General features: G+C 36.6%; 2 protein-coding genes across 7 annotated transcripts; both read left to right on the top strand.

The window, feature by feature from the left end:
• The first annotated feature begins 350 nt into the window (after window positions 1-350).
• Window positions 351-12,011, top strand: LOC18036836 (mediator of RNA polymerase II transcription subunit 15a). Of its 6 annotated transcripts, none has more exons than XM_006427433.2 (12): window positions 351-456; window positions 1,863-1,981; window positions 2,471-2,582; window positions 3,155-3,275; window positions 4,128-5,540; window positions 6,402-6,472; window positions 8,052-8,126; window positions 8,407-9,810; window positions 9,937-10,281; window positions 10,713-10,913; window positions 11,001-11,089; window positions 11,383-12,011. In XM_006427433.2, the coding sequence occupies exons 2-12, from the start codon at window positions 1,869-1,871 to the stop codon at window positions 11,588-11,590; spliced, it is 4,152 nt and encodes a 1,383-aa protein (XP_006427496.1). In that variant the 5' UTR covers window positions 351-456; window positions 1,863-1,868; the 3' UTR covers window positions 11,591-12,011. The 6 variants fall into 6 exon arrangements, with proteins under 6 accessions (XP_006427496.1, XP_024036134.1, XP_024036135.1 ...); XM_024180366.1 differs by having other exon boundaries at window positions 1,858-1,981; XM_024180367.1 differs by lacking the exon at window positions 351-456 and adding an exon at window positions 611-740 and having other exon boundaries at window positions 8,407-9,768.
• A 718-nt stretch (window positions 12,012-12,729) lies between these two features.
• On the top strand, window positions 12,730-18,090 carry LOC18036835 (probable disease resistance protein At5g63020). The gene is given in 4 exon segments (XM_024180669.1): window positions 12,730-13,995; window positions 13,998-15,518; window positions 15,811-15,910; window positions 17,400-18,090. Coding segments are annotated over 2 exon segments (2,688 nt in total). The 5' UTR covers window positions 12,730-12,818; the 3' UTR covers window positions 15,509-15,518; window positions 15,811-15,910; window positions 17,400-18,090.
• The last annotated feature ends 497 nt before the right edge of the window (window positions 18,091-18,587 follow it).

Below are 18,587 nucleotides of genomic sequence, written 5' to 3'. Positions count from 1 at the left end.
TTTAACTCTTCGACTAATACAATAACATTTTTTAAAGTATGAAAATTTTTAATTATTACATAACAAAAAATAAAGAAAATTATTAAATCCACCGAAAATCTTGATGAAACTGAATTAACTGAAAGTTCTTTCAGTGTTAACTTACATTGTGATGGTTAAAATTCAACATTACTATAAGCTAATCTTATTTCTATCATTTTAATTTGCCCTGTTTGATATAAAACAAACATTATTCCATTATTTGAGAAAACATGAAAAAAAGGGATATATATGTTATTATCCAGACCCAGTACACACGTATGGACATGCATTTATAAGTAGAGGAATTATCCATTTAAGCTTCCTTATTCTTCATTTCGGTCCAATTTGACACCTGACCCTTTCTTTCTCTTTTTCGGAGAAAGCAAACAAACCAACCAACAAAACTTATCGGCTGCAATCAATCAATCCCTCAAGGTTCTTCTTCTCCTTCCATTTCATTAAATTTGTTTATATATAAATTATTTTGACTTATTTTGACAAGTGATTAAGAGTTAAGGACAACATCCACCGATTGTTGTAAGATTCTTGATTTTGGTTTTTTTTTTTCGGATTCTTTTACTGAAATGGGTTGAATAATATAATATAATCATACTTTGAGTCAATTGCAGCTGAAATTAGTTCTTTTTTTAAAAGAAAAAAATAAAAATTTGAAATGGTTTTAAATCAGTCAATCGTGCATGGATCCTAATAGAGATTTGGTGAGTTATTTTGAATCAGAATTCTTTATCTGTTTGTGAATTAGACCAAATTTTTGTGCCAGAACGTTTTCCTTTGAATTCCTTTTTTTCTTTTAGTTATTCATTTGTCTCTTTGGATGTTTCGTGTTTGTGGGTGTGTGCAAACTTGTTAAAGATTCGATTTTTCACGGAAAAACGAAATTTTCCTGTGAAACTACGGAACCCATCTTCTGTTTTTTTTTTCCTTTAAAATATGATTCTAGAATATTTTGTTTACCCAAAACAAAAGCAACCCAGAAAAGCTTTACTGTGGAAATAAAAGTACAGGTTGTTCATATGGATTCTTAAGTAAATTTCAAGTTTTCTGAGGTTTAGATGCTGTCCATGTTGTAATTTTGATCTAAAGGGATTTGGTCGCCTTGGATTTCCAATGGGAAACTCAGTGAAGCTGGGGAATTTTAAGTGATACTCCGTTGAAGTATGGATGGCCGAAAAGTCAAAGAGTTGTCTATATAAGGAAACTAATGCTACTGCAAAAGCCAGCTGACTGTTAATATTTGTCTAGAGCAACACGTGTATAGTGAGACTGTAGTTTGATGATTGCTTCCATCATACATGCTAGCTGAACAAAATTATTTTTTGTCGTATTATGGTTGTGGCGCTTTTGGCTAGAAGGCATTGAATTTCATTAGATTATGTGTTGCGCCCATAATGGTGTATTATTTAATGGAATATCACGTGTTTGTTATGCACTTTTTTAAGAGTGTCATGATATATTTTTTTCCCCAATTAAACCAAACAAGGAAAATTAGTGGTAGAAACAAGAAGTATTTATTTGAGATCAACTATAAGGTTGCTCTATGTTCGCAAATAGAAAATGACGAACACTGAAATTATTGGTGCTAAAAGCTATCAGGTTGTGAATTCCTCTTAAGATCAAAGAGTCATATAACATTTTTATATGTAGATTGACTTTTTGTATTCATAAGTTGTGTTTGGAAATAATGGTTTTTTATAAAGAAATACGTCGTTACATGGAGAACGTTCAAGTTTGTTCAAATCCTAATAATAAATTTCGATGTTAAAATGACATATATTTTGAATCGATTGTCATTGACTTCTTTCCTCACCCTCTTAGTTTAGAATCTGATGGATACCAATAATTGGAGGCCTACTCCTCCAGTTGGAGAGTCCAACCTGGACACAGGTGACTGGAGAACACAGTTGCAGCCCGATTCGCGTCAAAGAATTGTGAACAAGATGTAAGTGTGCAAGCTTCTTTCTTTCTCCTTTTATGATCAGCCGCATCCGTCGCTTATAGGTACTATGAATTTTTTAGTGTCCTTTGTAAGGTATAACCCTTTTAAGCATTTGTGGCGATTTAAATGATATATAGCTCAGGTTACTATGAAAACGACAAAAGGAATATCAAAGACAGTTATCAGTACTGTTATCTGTCATATGTGAGAAACACTATCCTCAAAACTAGTTATTTGTTGTTCACAAATAGCTTAAGAGTTGAATCATGGACCTGCTCACAGATAGTGGCTTATCGCCTATATATCGGCACTGAATGCAAAACTTGAACACAAAATTTAATTGGTTAGGATTGTCCTATTTATCACTCTGTATTGTTTGGCCAACTTCCTCATTTTGATTAAGGCACATGACCAGATGAATATTGTTTTGTGACTGAGAATGGGCTTTGGAGTGCCAACATAGTGACTCATTAATTTATTGATTTTGTTTAGAATGGATACATTAAAGAGACATCTTCCTTTTTCTGGCCAAGACGGATTAAATGAACTCAAGAAAATTGCTGGAAGGTTTGAGGAAAAGATCTATACCGCTGCCTCAAGTCAGGTAATTCCAATTTGACTTCCTTGAATTTTCAATATTTCATATATTTGTTTATGTAAAGTTTATGTGCACTATGTCTTGCACGTGGAGGTACAGACACATGCATATTTGGTGCTAAATAGACTTGTAAAGGAAGTGTGAACAAAAGGACTGAAAAATGAAAAAAGAAATAAAAATGATATTGGCTGTAGATGGTCTTTAGTTTCTTAATATCTGTTACAGATGCTGTCATTTAAAATGCACTTTGAAAAAAGGGAAGAGGAGAGAGAATAAGAAAGTTGGAAGGGGAAAAAGGGCTACTATGGTTACAAATCTTCTAAAATATGAAAGTGAAAATAAAATCCTTTTTTCCTCTTTGACCTTGCCGCATATGATGGTAGTGGTTGTAAGGAAGACTTTCTGAGCATAATGAGCCCCTGGGCATTTTCTATTTGCTGTTTGTGTCATGTCTTATCATTTTCTTTAGTCATGGCATGACCATTAGCTTCTGTTTCTTCTGTTTTCCATTTTCTTTTCTTTTGTGATTCTGGTAACATGGAGTGCTAAATTATTTGTACTGGTATCGAATTTTTCAGTCGGATTATCTGCGGAAGATATCTCTGAAGATGCTTTCAATGGAGTCAAAGTCTCAGAATGCAATGCCTAATTCATTGCAATCCAACAATCCTGGCAGTAGCAACAGACCCCCTGATCCAGGTAGTGACATGGAATATTAAATGCAGTTTCGCAGCTTCGCTTTCAATCTGACAACAAACTGCTGTTTGGAAAGTAGAGCTGGTTATCATTATTCAGACACAATGTTAGTAATGCATGAATGTTCATTTTGATTATATATTTCGATAAAAAACACGGTTATATATGTGTGAATTAGTTTTGTTGGACATTCCAAGCCATAAGTTTAAGCTGCCAAGTGGAGCCAGTTGTAGTATTTGTAGCCATATAAGATTTGAACTTAAAAACAATGTGGCCTGTTATGTGTGTGTTGTCAACTGTAACTGTGTTTATTTTCTTGTAGAAAACCATAGTCTTTGTGTTAATTTTGATAATAGCATTATTGGCGAGCTTCGTGGCAATTATCTAATATATGCTTATATTGCTACTATGTTTTAGGAAAATCAAGGTGAATCATTTATTAACTATAAATTTTAATTGGACATGGTTAGGTATTTATTCATGTCATCTAGTGTTAGATATGCCACTTTTTTAATCTAAGAACCATATTGCAGAAATGAGTGGATTTGGTTGTCCTGTCCTATCATTCATATTAATTACTGTTTATCATCAATACGTATATCGTGGAGGGTTGCAAAGGAAAGGCAATTGATACATGTGTCCAAATATAATTTGTTATTGTTTTTCATTCTTATTTCCAGATACATTTTGATGCTTGGTGAATTATGAATTGATTGCTCTGAATTAACTCCGCAATTGGTGTTTAAATGATTCTTTTAGTTAAAATGTTAGTCGTTCAAGGGCTTTAATGGCTATGTTTTTGGGATGGTAGTTCCTCTAAGTTGGTGTTTTTGTTGGTTTTTTTACTTTACATAGGGTCTATGCAAAACCAAGTTCACAATCAAGGGCAATCACTTCCTATTCCATTGTCAGCTAATCAGTCCCAAGTACGGCAACAGCTATTATCGCAGAACATTCAGAATAACATGTTGTCAGCAGGAGTTCAAGGTTCTTCTGGATTATCATCTGCTCTTCCTTCTGTCTCTGGTTTATCCCAGTCTCCTATCCCTAGTGTTGTAGGCCAAACTGTCAACATGCAAAATATGTCTGGGATTTCACAAAACTCAGGAGGGAATTCAATGGGGCAGGGGGTGCCCTCCAATCTTTTTGCCAATTCCCAGAGGCAAATTCAAGGAAGGCAACAGGTCCTCCCCCAACAGCAACAACAGCACTCCCAGAATTCACAGCAGTTTTTATATCACCAGCAGTATCCACAACAGCCTCTGAACAAGAAGCTGCAACAGGGAGGTCTCTCACACACACTAATGCAACCTCAGATCCAGCAGCAGCCACAACAGCAGCCAAACCTATTGCAGCCTAATCAGTTGCAATCTTCTCAGCAATCTGGTATGCAAACATCATCTGTTATGCCTAACATGATGCAATCAGCCCCTCTCCCTGGTCTTCAACAGAACCAGCAGTCTTCAGTTCAGCAATCAACACAACCCATGATGCAGCAGCATCCACAATCAGTCCTTAGGCCGCAGCAACAACAGCAACAAACTGTGGGTATTCATCAACAGCAAACACCAATGCCACAGCAGTCAGTAATGCCACCACAGCAACAGCAACAGCAGCAGCTAATGGGACAACAACCAAACACTGTAAACATGCAGCAGAGTCAGTTGATTGGCCAACAAAACAATGTTGGAGACATGCAGCAGCAGCAGAGGTTGCTTGGCCAGCAGAGTAATCTTCCAAACTTGCAGCAGCAACAACAGCAGCAGCAACAGCAACAGCAACAGCAGCAGCAACAGCAGCAGCAGTTAATGGCTCAGCAAAACCTCTCAAGTATGCATCATCAACAGTTGGGCCCACAAAGTAATGTTTCAGGATTACAGCAGCAGCCGCAGCAACAGCTGCTTGGAACTCAGTCTGGGAACTCAAGCATGCAGACTAATCAACACCCTGCACATATGTTACAGCAACCCAAGGTTCCAGTGCAGCAACAAATGCAGCAGAGTGCTCCTAATTTGTTACCGAATCAAGGCCAGCAACAGCAATCACAACCACAACAGCAGCAGATGATGTCACAAATTCAATCACAGCCTACTCAGCTGCAACAGCAGTTGGGTTTACAGCAACAGCCTAATCCATTACAACGAGATATGCAGCAAAGACTTCAGGCATCAGGTCAAGCATCTGCTTCCTTGCTTCAACCGCAGAATGTAATGGATCAGCAAAAGCAGTTATATCAACCACAAAGAGCCCTTCCAGAGACATCGTCAAGTATGTTGTTTCATATATGCGGTTAATTAGTCTTGTTATGGCTGTGCCTTTGCTGTTTTATTCCATTTTATTAGTAATATTTATTCCCTTTTTACCTCTCATACATCAATTTTTTATAATAGTATCTAAATCTTTTGGCTTATAAAAGTGCATTATGGTCCATGAGATTTTATCTCATTGTTCATTGCAATAATGGATTCACGAGTAATGCTTCAATTTGTATTTCGTATATTTTTTCACTTACTAAGTTAATGACCATGTTTTATCTTGATCAAATCTGTAAGCTCATGGTAAAGATGCCAGTTCCCAATTTGTCTCTCTGTCCCACCACTACTCCTTTGGGCACATACACTGAAACTTATTGCTTCTCAACATCACTTCTATTGATGCTACTGAAGGCTCCTCTTTCTTGCAGAGCAACTAAGAATTTTAAATGCATGGTTGATTGTGGACAGGAGTGAAGTTTGTTTTCCATAACTTTTTTGCTTGAAGAGTTTATGAGTGCCATCTCTTAATTGTTTTGCTTGTGGCAGAAATTGATTCTTGTTTTCTTGTCCGCCTAAATTGCTTCAGATAGTTATGATGAACTCATCTTGCTTTGCTTTGTTCCACCGTATGAATTACATATTTGCTTGTGATTTGCTTCTATGTGATGCTGTTCATCCCACCATCAAAACCTGCACAACATGATCCCAATCTTTTCCTTTTGCCACTGGAATTTCAGGTTACCTTAAATTCTATTGAAACATCCGTGACTGCTCCACTGCATGGCATGTGTATAGTATAATTTTCTGTGTTATTTATTACGAATCAAACATGTGCCTTTCCATTAACTTACATGTGCCTTTATTATAATGATAGCATCTCTTGACTCCACACACCAGACAGGACAAGCAAATGGGGTTGATTGGCAAGAGGAGGTGTATCAAAAGGTAATTTTTCATGTCCTTTAATAAAGTCTACTTATAATTCTCGTAAGAAAATATTCAAGGTGATGATCTGGGTCTGATAGTGGTGAAATTTGGATTGGGAAAACCTAGGGTCTATTAAGAATGTTCAACTTGAAATCACTTAGAAACTGTATTGATATCCTTGTGATAGTAACTCAACACCTTTTTAGGATAAAGAGATCCATTAATCTTAGAAGACTTGTCAAAGCATAAATGAAATTTTTTGTGACTTAATCTATTATTTCTTTGTTTGATCTTACAGCAAAAATTCCCTTAAGCGTTCATTACACCAAGAAAATGAGAATGAGTGATTCAGGTCACCCTGTGAAATTAAGTTTCTTGATTAGGACTGAGGTAGTCATACTAGATATTAGATGATATAAAGCGACGATGATAAAAAATTTGGGGCAAAGAAAGCTAAACCGTGGCAAGAGAGGTTTCTGCTTTCTTGATTTATCTTCCGTATACCTGTATTTTTGTTTTGCATTCTCTAATCAGGGTAGGGATCTATGATTTTTTGAGACACAACTACAGAATCTATCAGTGAGAGTTTATTTATCAAAAAGAACATTTTTCCATCTTTTTATCAAAATTTGGGCTGGTTTCTTTTTTCATTTTCACTCCCCCCCCCCCCCCCCCAATATATGTATGCTTAAATTCCACAGTTGTGTAAAATCTTATGATTTGTCGATCTGCTTTTCATGATCCCCTCTCAAGGAACCATCCATTATTCAAAATGCAAATCCCATGAACAGTCTTGCTTTTACCCTCGTTCATGGCCATACTTCCAATGCATAGGCATGGTTTATGTAGGATGCAAATAAGGTGTAATTTTGAGTGTTTAAGTACACAGCAACCCTGACTATTGGCATGGTTCACCTATGAACTCTTAAGACTTTCTGTGAAATTGTGATCTGAGATTTTTCTGCTTTTGAAATTGATGGAGAAAACAATCTGTTATGTCAATGTTTTGCTTATTATGCTTTATAGTGAATTAATTTTTGAATTAAGTTTACCTTTGTTCCTCTTTAATGGATAGCGTATTTAATGTACTTGGTTTTCTTTCTCCTTGTATTCATTTCACTAATGTTACTGTAACTTGTGAATCACTGAACTGATGGTTTGGTTCGTACTTATTTTTTCATTTTTGATGAGAAGTTTGAAGCTGAAATATGTTTTCATGTCTAAAACGATAATTCATCCTTTCACTCATACATATCCGCGTTTATGAATTTTTTTTTCACTTTAATCTGACCTTTTCTGTTAAGAAAAAATTATGACTGATGGAGAAACAATCCGTTATGTCATGTTTTGCTGATTATGCTTTAGAGTGAATTAGGTTTAGCTTTGTTCCTCTTTAATGGATGGCATATTTAATGTACTTGGTTTTCTTTCTCCTTGTATTCCTTTCACTAACATTTCTGTTAAGAAAAAATTATGACTGATATACTAACCATCTGTGCTGTTAAATATTCTATATGCAGCAACTATCTGTTCTACCCTGTGGGACGTGAAGAAGCGAATAATTTAACAATTTTGTTTTGCAAATTTTACTTTGCAGATTAAAACCATGAAGGAGATGTATTTACCCGAATTAAATGAAATGTATCAGAAAATTGCTGCTAAATTGCAGCAGGTAAGCGATCCCTTTATCCTCAACCATATTGATTAACTAGCGTTTCCATCTGATCTCTGGCTGTAATGGAATATTCCTTCAAGTTCATCTGCTTATCAATTCTTAGGGCGTGTTCTGTCAGGAAGCCTTTTCAGATATTCCCTAAGCCTTCCACTTCTCTTGCCTCCTATAGAGAACAAAAATTATACCGCCAACATTTTGTCTGCATCGTTGTTATCTTGTTATTTTTTACTGTAATAGGCTGTTTCTTATTATGTATATTTTTGTTTCTGCTTGTCAGCATGATTCTCTTCCACAACAACCGAAATCAGATCAGCTTGAAAAGCTGAAAATATTTAAGACCATGTTGGAGCGCATTATAACATTTTTACAGGTTTCGAAAAGCAATATTTTACCTGGTTTTAAGGAGAAGCTGGGTTCTTATGAGAAGCAAATAGTTAATTTCATCAGTACAAACAGGCCAAGGAAGCCTGTTTCTTCAATGCAACAGCAAGGACAGCTACCCCCAACACATATGCATTCCATGCAGCAGCAACAGTCTCAAATTAGTCAAGGGCAGCCTCATGACAATCAAATGAACTCACAGATTCAATCAATGAACTTAGCAGGTTCAATGGTTACTATGCAACCAAACAATGTGACAAATGTACAGCATAATTCAGTACCTTCTGTCTCAGGGGTTTCAACTTCACAACAGAATATGTTAAATTCAGTGCAGCCAGGTCCCAATATGGATTCAGGACAAGGAACTTCATTAAGCTCAATGCATCAAGTTAATGCTGGATCTCTGCAACAAAATTCTGTGAGTGCTCCCCAACAAGCAAGCATTAACAATTTACCATCACAAAGTGGAGTGAACATGCTGCAGTCAAATATTAATGCTCTCCAGTCGAATTCAAATATGATGCAACACCAGCATTTGAAGCAACATCAGGAGCAGCAAATTTTACAGTCACAACAGCTGAAACAAATGCAACAGCGCCATATGCAGTTTCAGAAACAGCAGCTTATGCAACAACAGCAGCAGCAACAACATCAACAGCAACAGCATCAGCAGCAACAACATCAGCAAGCAAAACAGCAACTGCCAGCACAGCTGCCGACACACCAAATGCCACAGCTGAATCAGATGAATGATGTAAATGACTTGAAAATTAGGCAGGGGATGGCTGTTAAGCCTGGGGTTTTTCAGCAACATCTGACATCAGGCCAGCGCTCAGCTTATTCCCATCAACCATTGAAACCAGGGGCTCAGTTTCCTATTTCTTCACCCCAGCTCCTTCAGACTGCATCCCCTCAAATACCACAACATTCTTCTCCTCAGGTTGACCAGCAGAATCTGCTTCAATCAATCACAAAAAGTGGAACCCCATTGCAGTCCGTGAACTCTCCTTTTGTTGTTCCATCTCCTTCAACGCCCATGGCTCCATCGCCTATGCCAGGGGATTCTGAGAAACCCATATCTGGTATTTCTTCACTTTCAAATGCTGGAAATATTGGACATCAACAAACCACTAGTGCTCAAGCAGCAGCTCCATCCCTTGCAATTGGCACTCCTGGGATATCAGCCTCACCTTTGCTTGCTGAGTTTACTGGTCCAGATGGTGCTCATGGTAATGCTTTGACAGCTATTTCTATCAAGGCAAGTGTTACAGAGCAGCCTCTTGAGCGCTTAATTAAAGCGGTAAATATATCTTGGTACACTGAGTTTTTGTGGTATTTAGTGATGTTTCCCCATATAAAAGGGATAATTGTATTGTTTTCTTAAAATTTATATCTGTTTTGAATATATTGTTTGTTTATTTTTCAGGTGAAATCAATGTCACCTAAAGCATTGAGTGCATCTGTCAGTGACATTGGGTCAGTTGTGAGTATGATTGATAGGATAGCAGGATCAGCGCCAGGTAATGGGTCTAGAGCTGCAGTTGGTGAGGATTTGGTTGCCATGACCAAGTGTCGTCTGCAGGCTAGAAATTTCATCACACAAGATGGATCGAGTGGACCGCGGAAAATGAGGCGTTATACAAGTGCAATGCCCTTGAGTGTTGTATCATCAGCCGGTAGCATGAATGATAGTTTTAAGCAATTGACTGGTTCAGAGACCTCTGACCTGGAGTCAACTGCAACATCTAGTATCAAGAGGCCAAGAATAGAGGTATTGTACTTAGTTTCTAACTTGTATAACAACAGCAGGTTCATGTTAATGGACTAATTGCAGTTGGATTTATGATATAAAACTTTGGTTGACACCTTTTGCTGTAGTTACTGGGACTGCATCTATGAAATGTTCTTTTCTTGAGTTACTAAATGATTGACTATCTAGTTTTACAAAGACAAAATATTCTCTTTACAATTTTGCACTTGGCAAATAACTTACCTTTTCTTCATAAGTCCTATTTCAAGGACATTTATTAATTCTTTGAAATTCCAGTTTTTGTAACCTTTGATTTATGTAATGCATAAGCTGGATCATATCAAATGCAAAGAGGCGCTACTTATTTTGCTTCTGTATTCTATAGAACTATTAGGGCCATCTTTATGTTCATCACTCTTAGGTATAACAAAAATATTTGGCACCTGTTACAGGCTAATCACGCCCTTTTGGAAGAAATAAGGGAAATAAATCAACGGCTTATAGACACGGTGGTTGATATCAGTGATGAAGATGCTGATCCAACTGCAGCTGGTTCTGCTGGTGAAGGGGGTGAAGGGACTGTTGTTAAATGCTCTTTTAGTGCTGTTGCTCTCAGTCCAAATTTGAAATCACAGTATGCTTCAGCACAAATGGTGAGGTTTTTTGCCTTCCAAAAAGGAATAAAATCCTTACTTTCTAGTGCTTTCCTCTGTATTTATTCGTGTTTCCATGAATTGCAGTCACCTATTCAGCCTTTGCGTTTGCTTGTTCCTACAAATTACCCAAATTGCTCTCCAATACTATTAGACAAGTTCCCTGTGGAAATTAGGTAAGGGAATGCTACATTTCTACTTTTTCTATTTTATTTTCCAGAAGTTGGTATTACTTGTAGCAGCACGTCGTGTTATTTTCATTAACTCACTGAAACTGCTCTCCAATACTTTCCATAGTTCCTTTTTTCCACTCATCCCGCCTAATCGTATCTTTTGATTGAAAATTTGTTGAATGAGCCAAAATCATCTAAACTTACTTTCCTTGTGTCTAACTTAAATGACATAATCAATTTTCTAGACCAAGTCTGACAAACTTGTGAAACCACGAAACACACTTTGTTTTTGACAGTAAGGAATACGAAGATCTTTCGGTGAAGGCAAAGTCCAGGTTTAGCATCTCTCTACGAAGCCTTTCACAACCCATGTCACTCGGGGAGATAGCCAGGACTTGGGATGTTTGTGCACGAACCGTTATTTCTGAGTATGCCCAGCAAAGTGGTGGAGGCAGTTTCAGCTCAAAATACGGAACCTGGGAAAACTGCCTGAGCGCCGCATGATCATGCCTTCAGACTCGTGCAAATCTGTCGAACGGTTATCCCAGTTAGCCATGCTGAAGAATTTACTACAAATGCTTCAGCCATGGTGATGACTTAACCACTCAAGCACTTTGCCAGATGGGCACCGTCAACACAAGCACTGTGTTTTGGGGAAGTTTTGTCTTACCTTGTAGCTCTCATGGGGTTATGTGTATGAAAGTTCTCTTGGGGTAAAAGCACAGCAATAGCATCCATATAGCATTGACCATGTGTATTTATAATGTAAAAGATGTCTGTAATTATGGTGCAATACTGTAATGTGAGAAGGTATCCTGTTTTGATTTGGTTGTTTTCAGTTGAAAGATGAGAGAAAGTGAGAAACTTTTTCTCTCTTAATGTTCTAGAAATTTCATTGCAAGGAATGAAGGTTTTATTTAGTAAATGTTGATTTTTCTTTTAATACGAGTTCAAATGAGCTTTGAAAGATAATTATGGGGATCGTTAACTAAATAAGTTCAATGGGTTGCTTTGGTTACAATTTGATCAAAGATCAATTTTTAATCTGAGATATTTAAGAGATTCTAATCTACTGTTGGAGAAAAAGACTTTGAGCCCAGAACGTGTTTCCTTCTATGCTGGAAATGGGGTATTGACGCTCTGTACTCTACTGCACACAACTCGTGGCATACAGCTAAGACAAATTGTTGACTACTTGTTTTCTCCGACATCAGTGTGAGTAATGATATTTACACGTAAAATTTGAAAAAAAAAATTGTAAAAAATTATTAACAAATATTTCACTAAAAAAATAAATTTATTCACCTTGTTATTTTATTTATTTTTTTAAATAAATGTTCTTCTATTTGTTTTGTATAGTTTTATGGGAACTGCTACTTTACGTTGCATGTAAGGTACAATTTCTTACAAATTTAGATATAAATCTCACTTAAATCCATCAGTCTTGTAAAAAATTGTACCTTACATGCAAAGTAAGGTAGCAAAAGCCTAATTTTATATGTAATTTTGCATGTAAATCATTTTCCGTCAATTATTAGTCGTTGCGTGAAAGCTCACTGCTTTAATTTTGGGGCCCTTGATATTTAAATCATTTTATTTATTTTCCGTCAATTCCCATTTCCCTCTATTCTTGTGGTGTCGTGATGGTTTTGGTAATCACATCCAAACGGGCTCTAGACTAAAGTTCTTCCATCAGACTCTTGTTTTTCTTTATCGAAATCTCAAACAAAATATGGGTAATGTTATTGGAATCCAGTTCTCATGTGATGCCATTTTGTCTCACTGCCTAAATTGTACTCTCAGCAAAGCAACATGCATAAGCCAGCTCGAAGATAATCTTGTTGATTTGCAGGCTAAATTGGAAAAATTAATTGAAGCAAAGAATGACGTGATGATGAGGGTTGTAATTGCTGAAAGACAACAAATGAGATGCTTGAACCAAGTGCAAGGGTGGCTTTCAAGGGTGCAGTCTGCGGAGACCGAAGCTGGTCAACTGATAAGAGATGGCTCTCAAGAAATTGAGAAATTATGTCTTGGTGGCTACTGTTCCAAGAACTGCAAGTCGAGCTACAACTTTGGGAAAGAGGTGGCTCAAAAGGTGCAACTTGTGGAGACTCTAATGGGAGAAAAAGATTTTGCAGTGGTGGCTCAGAGGGCACAAGAATCTGTGGCCGATGAAAGACCTACTGAGCCAATTGTAGTAGGCCTGCAATCTCAACTTGAACAAGTTTGGAGATGTCTAGTAGAAGAACCAGCTGGAATTGTTGGCTTATATGGCATGGGTGGTGTTGGTAAGACTACTCTAGTAACTCATATCAACAACAAGTTTCTTCAAGTGCCAAACGATTTTGATTGTGTGATTTGGGTTGTAGTGTCCAAAGACTTGCGTCTTGAAAATATTCAAGAGATTATTGGGGGGAAAATAGGTTTGATGAATGAGTCATGGAAGAGTAAAAGCCTCCAGGAGAAATCACTAGACATCTTCAAGATTTTAAGGGAGAAGAAGTTTGTTTTGTTGCTAGATGACTTATGGCAGCGGGTTGATTTAACAAAAGTGGGCGTCCCTATTCCCAGCCCACAAAGTAGTGCATCTAAAGTGGTATTTACAACCCGTTCTGAAGAAATTTGTGGTTTGATGGAAGCCCAAAAAAAGTTCAAAGTGGCTTGCTTATCAGATAAAGATGCATGGGAATTGTTTTGTCACAAAGTTGGAGAAGAAACTCTGAACAATCATCCTGATATTCCTGAGCTGGCACAGACAGTTGCCAAAGAGTGTGGGGGTATGCCACTTGCACTTATTACCATTGGCCGAGCTATGTCTTGCAAGAGGACGCCACAAGAATGGAGACACGCAATTCAAGTGTTAAGAACAACAGCTTCCGAGTTTCCAGGTTTGGGAAATGAGGGTATCCTCTTTTAAAATTCAGCTATGAAAGTCTGCCCAATGATATTGTTAGATCTTGTCTCTTGTACTGTAGTTTATATCCAGAGGATTATCGAATTTCTAAAGAGAATTTGATAGATTGTTGGATTGGTGAGAGTTTTCTGAATGAAAGGGTAAAATTTGAAGTACAAAATCAAGGATACTATATTTTGGGCATTCTTGTTCATGCATGTTTACTAGAAGAGGTGGGAGAAGATGAAGTAAAAATGCATGACGTGATTCGGGACATGGCTTTGTGGATAGCATGCGACAGTGAGAAGAAGGGGAAGAAATTTTTAGTATGTGCAGGTGCTGGATTGACTGAGGACCCAGGTGTTAGGGGATGGGAAAATGTGAGTAGATTGTCACTGATGCAAAATCGCATTAAGAATCTGTCAGAGATTCCTAAGTGCCCTCATCTCCTTACTTTATTTCTTAACAGTAATGAGTTAAAGATAATCACTAATGACTTCTTTCAGTTTATGCCTTCTCTCAAAGTTTTAAGCCTATCACGCAACAGACGACTAACCAACTTACAGTTAGGGATTTCAAAGTTGGTTTCACTCCAACATCTTGATCTTTCACTTACAAACATAGAAAAGTTGTCAGGAGAGTTAAAGGCCGTGGTAAATCTCAAATGTTTGAATTTGGAATACACATGGAGTTTAGTGACAATTCCACAGCAACTAATAGCTAGTTTTTTGAGGTTACATGTGTTGAGAATGTTTGGTGTTGGTGATGATGCATTTGAAGTAGCATCAGAAGACAGCGTTTTATTTGATGGGGGTGAATTTTTAGTGGAGGAATTGCTTGGTTTGAATCATTTAGAGGTTTTGAGCTTGACCCTGAGAAGTCCTTATGCTCTCCAGAGCTTTTTGACCTCGCATAAGTTACAATGTTGTACTCAAGCTCTATTCCTTCAATACTTCAAAGATTCAACATCGCTTGTTGTTTCATCTTTGGCAAACCTGAAGCGCCTCAACGTATTACGGATTGCAGACTGTGAAAAATTGGAAGAATTGAAGATTGATTATACAGGGGAAATACAACATTTCGGTTTCCGCAGCCTTTGTAAGGTTGAAATAGCCCGGTGCCAAAAATTGAAGGACCTGACATTCCTTGTTTTTGCTCCAAACCTCGAGTCTATTGAAGTAAAAAGTTGCCTTGCATTGGAAGAAATTGTAAGTGATGTTCCGGAGGCGATGGGAAATCTAAACCTATTTGCAAAACTCCAATATCTTGAATTACTTGGTCTGCCAAATTTGAAGAGTATTTACTGGAAGCCCCTGTCCTTCCCACGTCTGAAAGAAATGACAATAATTACTTGTAATAAGCTTAAAAAGCTTCCAGTTGATTCCAACAGTGCAAAGGAGTGTAAAATTGTTATTCGTGGAGACAGAGAATGGTGGCGACAGCTTCAATGGGAGGATGAAGCCACTCAAAATGTTTTTCTTCCCTGTTTCAAATCTCTACTGGAGATTACTGAGCAGAGATTGTAATGGAATTCTGGTGAGTGCTATTTCTTACATTAATTCTTCTTGTTAATTTCCTTCATGTAATAAAATACTCTGTTTCTTTCCTTCCCATTTGTCGTATGTTGTGACACAGCTTGATCAAAGTAGCCTTGTCTCCCTTGATGGTTTCTCACTGAATTTATTATATACAATTTTAGTTTGGGTTTACATGATATTTGCAGAATTATGAGGTTACATATGACAATTTTTCTATTTTCAGAACTGAACAAGAAAATATTTATCAAAAAAGTCTAATGCATTCCTCTGCATTTAATATGTGTATTCAGATGAGTTGCAGTCACCTGTTAAGCCCTTGTGTTTGCTTGTTCCTACAAATGACCCTAATTGCTCTCCAATGCAGTTAGAGAAGTTTTCAGTTGAAATAAGGTAAGGGAATGCTACATTTCATTTTGAGTTTTCTTTTTTGATTTCGGAAGTTCGTGTTTTACTTATAGTGTTCCAGCTCCTCGTGTTAATTATTTTAATAAACTCACCAAAATTTAGCTCCAGTGCTTTCATTTTTGTTTGTTTTGACATTAATCTCCAATAGTTTTTTTCGGTGGTAACACCTAATCACGAGGAGACGTGGTGAGCTTTATAGTAATAAATTGTAAATTGATTCTATATGATGTATATTTTGAACTTGTAATTCTACTTTTATATGTATTTGATTGAATGATATTTCAGTGTGTTAGCAAAAAGTAATAAAATATTATTAAAACTTAGGCCTATTTGATATTAAGGTACTCTAATTTTTAAGCACAACTGCTGTTTAAAAAAAAAAATTATAACTATAAAACAAAAGGTAATAGAGTTTAGTAAATATGATTTTAAGTAAATATGATTTTAAGTAATAATTTGACAACAATAATAAAAAAATTACAGATTTTTCATCATATAAGTGTGAAATGAAATCAATTTAACTTTGTAGCCACAATAGCAAGTATTTACCAAACACTCAAGTGGTGATACAACTACTCAACCTCAACAGCAACCAGGGCTTTAGTATTCTTTAGATTTTACAAGTTGAGAAATTTAATTACAATTACTGCCAATGAGAGGAAAGTACTCTTTGTTTATGAAATATGGGATGTACCGAACACAACTTGTGGCAAGCTAAGATGAATCGTTCATATTCATATATTCCCTGCCACTTGTTCATTGTGTATGCTTTTCGTATTTGAGAGCACACTTTATTTTGAAACTGGGGGCCATGTTTAATACATTTTGTGTCTTACCAAACAATGCATTACACTTTTTATGTATATGAATTTCATGCCTATATAAGTTACATTTTTTAAGTATATATCCTCTTAACTGTTGGGGTGTTCCCAATTTTCGTTTCGTTTATTTTTATTTATTTTTAACTACTATTAGCGTTCGGAGAGCTCCTCTGTACTCTCTTGCTTTCTTAGTAATAAAAACATGCATTGATATAGGAAAGACATGCAAAATAAAATTTACCTTCTCTATGCTTCACATCACCAATTTAAATTGGATATACATCAATTTCAAGTCCATGAAGATTTGCTTACCTCTGCACAGTTCACAAATGCTTTTCCCTCTAGCTGACTGATTGAAACAAACAATTTGAAATTCAACCGATGCTTATATAACTAAAGAGGAGATTTGATTACAAGGCATATTATGTTTCAATATACTGATAAGATTAGCGAAGTTTTATTTACATCTCTATACCTATCATGGCAATTGTTGATATAATCATGTTACAACAGATAATAAATTAATTTCAGTTAATTGCTTTGTGCATTGCAAGACATTTAATTAATTATATATGAATATATAATACAATGTAATTTGACTTTCAAAGTTGCTTTAAAAAAACATTTTGAGTTTTGTTACATGGTATGACTAGATTGAGAAGCAAAGCTGATATTGAATTGTTGGTGGCCACTTTTTGGACGTGGAGTGCAAGAAACCATTTCTTATTTAAAGGAAAGAGGGAGAATCCTAGGTTGCTGATAGCTAAGACAGAAGCTGTGGTTGATGCATGCAAAAGAACTCAATTACTGGCATCTGCATCTGTTGGAAATCATTAGGCTTTGTTTCAGCAGACATGAAGTCCCCTCCAACGAGGCTATTTCAAGGTAAATGCAGATGCAGCCACCAACTCAGAAAAGCAAATCACAGGGCTGGGAGCTGTTATTCGAGATGAATCTGGAATGTAATTGCAGCTGCAATTAAGCCTTCAAAGTTTTTTTGGAGATGTATCCTTTGTTTTTGTGGAGGCAAAAGCGATGGAATGGGGTATGTAGATTGCGGGTCGTGCAGGCTTGACGTTATTGGTTGTTGAATCAGACTCCCAAGAGGTGGTTAATTTTGTAAACAACAGTTAGCACAGCAGATCCAAGATCTTCCGGGTTATCTCAGAAATTCAGAACCTATTGAAGGGCTTTGATCATGTTAGTATCCAGTATGCTCAGATCTTGTAATGCTACTGCCCACTCTTTAGTTAAACTAGCTTTAAAGAAATGTATGAATGGGTTCATACCCTTCACAACTGATGTATTTATTTTCTTCAATGAATTGAAAGTGGTTTTTATTCTTTATAAATAACAAATAAATAGATAAAGAACACGGACTCCAACTTTGACTTCTAAAGGGTTTTGACATCCGTTAGCTATACCAAGGAAAATTCTTCCCATTATACTCATTTTTTTCTTCAAACCCATTTTGTCGAAATCTCATAGAAAAATATGGGGAACGCTATCGGAATCCAATTCTCATGTGATGCCATTTTATCTCTCTGCCTTGATTGTACTCTCAAGAGAGCAGCATATATAAGCCAGCTTGAAGATAATCTTGCTGATTTGCAGACTCAACTGAATAAATTAATTGAAGCAAAGAATGATGAATTGACAAGAATGATGTGATAATGAGGCTTGTAATTGCGGAAAGACAACAAATGAGACACTTGACTCAAGTGCAAGGTTGGATTTCAAGGGTCGAAGCTGTGAAAACTGAAGTTGGTGAATTGACAAGAAATAGCTCTCAAGAAATTGAGAAATAATGTCTTGGAGGCTTCAGTTCCAAGAGCTGTAAG

Source organism: Citrus clementina, unplaced genomic scaffold (genome assembly GCF_000493195.1).
Source record: "Citrus clementina cultivar Clemenules unplaced genomic scaffold, Citrus_clementina_v1.0 scaffold_7, whole genome shotgun sequence".
Taxonomy (NCBI): Eukaryota; Viridiplantae; Streptophyta; class Magnoliopsida; order Sapindales; family Rutaceae; genus Citrus; species Citrus x clementina.
Note: the sequence above shows the minus strand (reverse complement) of the source record. Positions and strands in the feature narration are given on the sequence as shown.